The sequence below is a fragment of the Cariama cristata genome, unplaced genomic scaffold, assembly GCF_000690535.1.
Source record: "Cariama cristata isolate BGI_N322 unplaced genomic scaffold, ASM69053v1 scaffold14289, whole genome shotgun sequence".
Lineage (NCBI taxonomy): Eukaryota > Metazoa > Chordata > Aves > Cariamiformes > Cariamidae > Cariama > Cariama cristata.
Genome location: NW_009635362.1, coordinates 1,019 through 9,040, shown reverse-complemented (window position 1 = coordinate 9,040; position 8,022 = coordinate 1,019). Strand labels below are relative to the sequence as shown.

General features: G+C 37.1%; 1 protein-coding gene across 1 annotated transcript; it reads right to left on the bottom strand.

Annotated features, from left to right (window-relative positions):
• Nucleotides 1-1,602: 1,602 nt before the first annotated feature.
• On the bottom strand, nt 1,603-5,105 carry ARL14EP (ADP-ribosylation factor-like 14 effector protein). Its single transcript, XM_009707525.1, has 3 exons — nt 4,594-5,105; nt 3,455-3,585; nt 1,603-1,982 (listed from the first exon to the last, which is right to left on the bottom strand). Exons 1-3 carry the CDS (start codon nt 5,014-5,016, stop codon nt 1,754-1,756), a joined length of 783 nt encoding a protein of 260 aa, XP_009705827.1. The 5' UTR covers nt 5,017-5,105; the 3' UTR covers nt 1,603-1,753.
• Between the last annotated feature and the right edge of the window lie 2,917 nt (nt 5,106-8,022).

Sequence of the window (8,022 nt, the reverse complement as noted above, 5' to 3'; positions counted from 1 at the left end):
TGATAAGCCATATTAATCAAAGAGATGCAAGCCTGTCTGGTTTAACTTCAAAAATAATACACACATAAAAAATATAAGATTGGGCCAGCTTTTTCCCCTCTCACTTTCATGGAGGTATCTATTTATATTTTCACCTAATTCAAAAGGTTGCTTAAGAGATGAAACAGTTCCAAACATGGATCAAGTACACAAGATTAGTTGCTGTGTCAGGGTAAGCATGCTCTGTATGTATTAAATGTGTGTATTAAATGCTCTGTGTATTAAATGCCACTTGCATGTAAGGGAAACCACAGCTATTGCTCAGTTGTAGTGTTGCTGTCTGGAAAAGTGTAAAGAGTGTGCTGCTCCCCTAAAACTCACATGATGATTCTTGTGATAGATGTGGCTGGAAATCAAGGCCAGTGAGAGACATCCATTGGAAGAACAGCCAATGCTCTGACCAAAAAAAAAAGTTTTATTTTCATAGCAGATTTAATAAAAACATAGTACAAGTTAATGCTTACACTTCACTAGGACCAGCAGGTGTCAGTACAACTCAAAGCATAACCTTGGATTTTAGCGATGCAACCTTCATGACACTGGTCAGAAAAGAAAATAAACAAACAGCAGGATTATACAACTTTACCAAGTAAGTCTTCAGAAATCTATAGTTAATGGTATTCTTGAATAAATGTGACCCATTAAACATGCAGGTCTTCCAAGTCTATCACAGAAATAGGAAATTTATCCAAAATGTAACAAAAATACCAAGGAGTAACACTTAATGTTACTAAGATTTCAACTATAAAATATCTTTTCCATAAATCTTGTTATATGGTAAAATTTTAATGTTCTGAGGATAGACAATGTTTCAACCAAAAATAATTTCAACTCAACTGGGGTTTTTTGTAGTAATCCGGATATTCTTAGTTTGGGAACAGACACTCAAATTAATTTCAGCTGCATGTAAACCTTTACCTTAGAAACAAGCAGAAAGAAAAAAAAGGGGAGAGAGCTGTTAAGTTCCAGTCCAATGACAGACTGATAACAAATACAGCAAAATTATTTCAATTGTGTTATACAGAAACCAACAAAACAGTACTGTAATTAACTATTTTAACATTTTTCAATGCCTTGATAGTTTAACACTTTAACAGTGAGGCTTGAATTCATAAGGATAACTTGATCTTAAATCCCAGTAACTTAGATGGGATCTGAACTCCTAAATGCCTTTGAATCCATTTAAGTGAACAGGCTTGAATTTATCAGATGTAGCTGGGATAATCTATAGAAGATACAGCATTAACTATTAATACTGGAGAGAGTTTTATTAATACTGCATGTAAAGTCACTAAGAACTTTTAGAGTGTTTCACACAAAACAGATTAAAACCCATGAGATCTTGAACTAGAGGAGGAAACATTAGGGATACATGGAGATGGTACACTCTACAAAACAGTACATGAAATGATAGTGGCTCAGGATATATCACATGAAAATTTAGCTCCTTATATTTAAATATAGTGAAAGACTGTTCAATGAAAACTTACTTGGATGACTAACAACACTGAGTACAAGGTAAAATGAAGTGTGAAGAGAGAGTAGTATGATTTCCATAATCATACGGAAAATGAATGTGAAAGTAAGCACATTAATCATGTGGATTATGATAAATTCTAATGGCTTTCATTAAACCACTAAATGATGAATGTGCGGTGTTTATTCAAAGCACAGAATATATATACATACTTGGGATAAATAACGTGCATATACACTAACCAACATGCTTATTTCTAATTATTTCTCCTCCTTCTATCTCAATTTGCTCATACAGCCACTTGCGGTCACAGCGACATTCAGCTCCGCACTTGTTGGAGCCACACTTGGGGCAAGCATAGAAACATCCCAGACAATCTTCATCAAGACAGTCACAGAGGTCCATCCCACTGTAAAGCAGTAGTCCCTGGCTATCGTAGACTTTACTCTTGGCTGGTATAACTTGCCTGTGTAATGAAAAACAACCGTTATTTCCATGTTAAAAAATCCACCTGTTTTGATGCCAAGCTGCTAATAGTTGCGGACAGAAGTTTGCTTTCTTCAGGTGTTCATTTTAATACTCTGTGAATTTAAAAGATCTATGTATGTAACTGTATTTGACAACATTTTTCAGACCTAACTGAATCTCCACTATAGTGCTTTTGAAAGAATTCCAAGAATGGAAGTTTTTATTTCTTCAACAGCACACTTGAATTAAGCACTTCTGAATATTCTTAGTTATGTGATGTAAATTTAGATTACCTTTCAGATGATGTGAAACACTCCCTTAATTTACTTTTCCGTAGCTGTAATTCAAAGGAGGTCATGTAGAATCATTTAGGGTGCACACATCCTAATTTGAAATATTTTTTATGTTTTTATTATTACCCATCTCTGTAACAGTTCTGTTAAACTGCAGAATCACAGAAAAACTCCATTTGGAAGGGACCTCTGGAAGTTACTTTGTCTGACCTGCTGTTCAAAGACAGGTCAACTCAAATTAGGTTGCTTAGGGCTGCATCTAGTTGAGTTCTGAACAGCTCTAACATCGGAGATACCACAACACTTTTGATCCAGCATTTTACGACACAGAAAGAGTTTTCCTAACATCTCAACAAAATTTCCCCGATTGCAACCTGTGCCCAAACTCAGTAGAAGAAACAAATGGAGGGGAAAAGGAGGTGTAGTTTGTGAGCAACACATTTAGTGTCTGTTTCTGTCTTGTAAGGTTAAACTCAGGTGGAGAGCAGGGAAAAGGCATTAACACGATCTTTCTTGCACATTTTAACAAATACTGTACGACTAGTTAAAGCTGGGATTTCTATCACTCTCCTGTAAGGACAAGACTGAATTGGTCCAAACTTTTAGTGGAAAATGACAGACAAAATTCAGCTGGGTATACCTTTCCTCTGTAGAAAGTGTGACTTTAAAATCAGAAATCAGTCACATTAGAAGGCGGTAATTTGTTATCTAGTGTTGTCCAACTTGGACAGTAATTTCCTTTTTTAAAAGGAAGGCAAGGTGCTAACTTGCACACTTTTGTTTACAAGGTGTAACTACCGAGTTTATTGAAAGATAACTCCAATATTTTAAGTGTAGTCTACTTGATCTTATTGTATTAAAATTTAGCCTATTATCAGAATTTTAGTTTATGTGCAAATTAATAGCTTCATCTATGATCAGTGTAGTATTGTCATGCCTTACCAAATACTTGTTTGTATTCTAATTGCCTGAAATATGAACTTTATGCTAACACTTTATCTTCTGTTTTATTTATCTCAGTAACGACAGTGAGCTTTAACATCCTCAAAACCAAAAAAAAATCAATCCATAAGCACGCAAACATCCATATAGAAAATGTTATAGTGTTACAGGGATATTGACCATCAAGGCTACTTTTTTAAAGTGAAATTTAATAGAAATACAGGAAACAGCTCACCTGTCTGAATTAAATGATGCATTTTTTGTTTGCAGCCGCCTTTTTTCCCTCTTACTGGTCTCAGGAGTGAATTCAGTCTGTCGTCCTGGATTAGCAAACTGTAGAGACTTTAAAGCCTTAGCTGTACGCCCCTGAACAAAGACAGAAAATCTCATTTAATTATAAATATGAACCTAAATTCAAAAGAAAATGTCCAGTCAAGCCAGGATATTTTAATAACTTAGGTAAACTGTTGACCTCAACTCTAAGCACTGGATTTCCTATGAGAAACAACTTAAGTCTTAATTTTGATACTGGAGAACTGTACCAGTCTCAAAACCCAACAATACAACCTTTATAGCAGCAGTTTTAATCAATGCTTTCAAATTTCACCCTTATCGGTCTCCTAATCATACTGACATGTAACTGAAAAATACAGTTAGGCAACAGCCCCTGGGCTGAGAGGGACAACAGCTCCTAGAATGCAATTCTGCTTTGCTAGGACATACACGGATGAGCTCTTGCTGATTTGGTTGCCCACACTTCTACTGATTATCTGCATACATCTTGAACAATGCATCCAACAGTGCACAAGCTGTATTCGAAACTCAGCACTTAAAGCATTATCCTCCCACAGCAGTTCATTACTGCCCCTGAACAACCGACATGGCCTTCACAGCTCAGACACCACAATAAGAGTACACTTAATTCACCTCAACGCAGGTTCACTTGGTAATGAACTGCTAGAAAAAGTGGATTTTTTTAAACTGAAGAGACCGAACCAGAAGTTTATCTCAGCAGCCTTAGATGTAACCTTTGCACTGTTCAATTTAAGCACGAGCTTGTTTTTTGCAAGGCTTGAGTAACAGCCTAAAATACCAGCAACAGTCTGGTATTCATATAAACTTTTAAGTTGTAAGTCACCCTAGCAGACACAATCATTTGAATTTAAAAGGTTATAATATCCAATTAGGGAAGAGGATTTTTTTAAGGTCCTCCAAGTAAAGGTTTAAACACAGTAAACTCCCACACATCTGAAAGACTACACCCTTTCATATTTCTATTAAAAAACCAATTTCTTTATGTAGGACTTGTATGAAGCCCAATTCCAATAGCTTGCAGAAGTTAGGGGGGGTGGGAAAACTGATCCATATACATACGTCTGAATCAAGTTTTCTTCTTTGGCGATCTTCGGACTCAACATCCACGCTTCCATTTATTATCTGCATACATTTGGGACAAAGCTTCCAACCAGGTACAAACTGTCTTCCAAACTTGGCACTTAGAAAAGCTGCATCATCTAAGTCAATTGCTCGTAAGTTTTTCTTTGATAGTTTTCTGTGTATATTAAAGGGATCACAACATGATTTTTGTAAGTCTTCAAATCTTTCAATGTAAATTTTTGCATGGTGGAAGCAGATTGTATTGTTCTCTGAAAGAGTTATTCCAGTTCTAAGCTGAAGTAACAGTAGATCAGACGAAGATACATCTTGCTTAGTCTTGAAGCCAGTGTGACGGGTATAATAGGTCTTATGGCATTCATTGGTAGCTTGAAGCTGAACTCCAACTGAACAAGGATCCATTTTACTTTATCAGAACAACTTATTTGACTTATTTTGCCTAAAATGAATTCTTTGAAGTCTTTAGTAGTTTCTATGAAGATCACCCTAGAGAAAGCATTAAAATCAATCAGATTTGTGCTGCAAACCTTTTATCTGTAGGCTTGACAGACTAGGTTTAAGTAATTTAAAAAAACATGTAAAGAAATTATAGCTTTCTAGTCTAGATAAGATGAAAAACACACTAAGTTTAATTCTGGAATTAAACCATGCATCTTATATTCCTTTCAGAGGCATTTTTTTCCCAGCTACAATAAGCATGAATTCAAAATGTTTAGTAGCGTTACTTTCGCAAAAGCAATGGGGCTGCAAGGTAAGAGGTGGATGATTTGTTCGGACAGCAGCCTGCTCTGGTCACTGGTTTCCTGCGGGCCCCCGTCTCTTGGCACAGTCCCTGCTAATCAAGACCAGTTGCAAAGATGGCTCACAGGAAGACACTGCTGACGGCTAAACAATTCACCCACCCTGTTTCCACGTAGTTTCTAGGAAAAAAAGCTGCTGAAGGTAGGCTGCACACGCTGTGTGATGTCAGTTAGCAATTCACATCCTACAGCACTTTCCTGTGTGTTCTTCCCATGTATCCCAGGTGCAAGTCAACACACAAAGAATCAGTCTGAGCCTTCTGAAGAAACAGCCTGGGGTACACACAAAGATTGATGGTTCTAAATGTGTGCAGTTGCTGTGGTCACGTGGCCTTTGTGCGCAGCACTCTCCAACCCAGTGCCGTGTCTGATGTAAATATTGGGCAATTATTTAAACACTAATTCAGTTACCAAATACAAAGCTAGCTACTGCAGAGTGGTCTCCCACCCATGCCAAAGTTTGTTGCGAATGCAATGTTGGCCCTAACACGTCAGAGCCTGAGCCCATCTTGCACTATTTTCTATCGCAACGTAAAGGACACATTTTTACCAAAAGAAAGGAATTCACTTGCTTTCAAAACCTCCAAGAACCTTAATTACAATTAAAACAACCTAACTGGGATGTTAATGTTCACCTACACACTACCCTGCAAAGACAAAAATCAGACAAATTAAAAAAGCAGTGTACTGGTTTTGGCTGGGATAGAGTTAAATTTCTTCATAGTAGTTTATAGGGGGCTATGTTTTGCATTTGTACTAAAAATAGCATTGATAACGTGCTGATGTTTTAGCTAATGCCGAGCAGTGCTTACACAGAGCCAAGGCCTTTTCTGTTCCTCACACTGCCCTGCCAGTGTGGAGGCTGCGGGTGCACAAGGAGTTGGGAAGGGACACAGCTGGGATAGCTGACCCCAACCGACTGAAGGGATACTCCATACAATATGATATCATGCTTAGCAATAAAACTGGGGGGGTGGGTGTGTGTGTGTGTGTGTGTGTGTGTGTGTGTGGGTGAGGGGAGGGTATGCTGTTTGATGAGCAATTGTTTTTACTTGCACTGCTTGTTTTTCTTGCGTTTTATTTTCCTCTCTCTTTGTTCACCCTTGTCTTTTATTACTTTTCCTTTTTATTTTTTTTTTTTAATTATTAAACTGTTTTTATCTCAACCTACAAGTTTCTTTCTCACTTTTACTCTTCTGATCCTCCCTCCCATCCCACTGTGGGGGAGTGAGTGAGCAGTTGTGTGGTGCTTAGTTGCTGGCTGGGGTTAAACCATGACACAGTTATTTGTGCTAACCACTGAACAGGGTAATACGGCTTTTTAATCAATAAAACTATCAGCCAATTGTACAATGGAAACTCTGGGATGCTACTTTCAATAAAATAAAAGCAAATAGCATCAGACATAACCTATTGGCATGAAATGCATACGTTTATCCAATATACAGAAATATGAACACAGCAGTGCAAAAGATTAACAGAGAACAATAAGAAGTTAATAGGCTTTTAAAAATTACTCTGAAGAGCCACTGCCTGGAGCATTTTTGCAGCAGAAATCCTCTTGATTCTAATACCTCAGTTTTTCTGAAACAGATTTGTATATCTGAAGCAATTACACAACACATTTCCGTATATTAAACTGTATGCACAGTAATTTGAAGGTCTTGCATAGGACATGCTATTGTCTAGTGATTTAACTGATCCAAATATAAATGATATCCTGGGCTACACTCTGGCTGGTGAACTTGTTTTAAAGTATAATTTTGTATCTGATTCAAGACAGAACTGAGTATAACTGAACAATTATTTTTTAAACCAGTTTTCTCAGCCTGTTGTTAATGCTCCAGTTTTCACATTTAAATAGAGGCACAGAGTGCCAAATGTAGAGGCACAATGTTATAAACACTCGAGCTTGCAAAGAAGGGTCTGTATTTCATTCTGAAAATAAAGCAAACTTGGTTCTGTTCTTTGCAAATTATCTGAAAACAGAAAGACCTAAGTATTCTAATACTTAACACTGATTTCTCAGGTCAAAACCTAAATCCTGTATTTTAAGGACCAGGACTAGTCCAGTCCTAAATTACTAGGCTATCTGAACTCTTCTTCACTGAAACGTCTGTATTCTAAGTTAACTAACACCTCTCCTGAAGTTTTGACCCTGCACAGCTCTTCAGATCTGCACTGAGTAATACAAATGAGTAAAGTGTAGCTATCAATAAAGTTTCAAAAATTCTTATTCTCAGTGCCTGCTGAGCACTGAGAGTGTTCTGTTAAGTTTTACTACATAAAAGTTCCAGTGCTTTTGCCTATTTCTGTACTTTAACTGTGGTACTGACTTTGAATGTTCTTTTTCTTTAATCTCTTTTAGAAGACCATCTGTCAAACTTTACCATCTTAGTGAACAAGCTACACTCCGAACTTTTGTTCATTAAGTGCACAAAATTTGTCTTTCAAACTAAGGTAACTGGAACTGTCTATGATCAAGCTCACTGCAGCCGAGTTAACATTTTAACAGCAATTTGGCTAATACCACGTAACTCTATTCAAAGAAGTCTGTTATAGGCTGTGCACCAATCTTGCTTCAAATGCTAATACGGACTTTTGACCG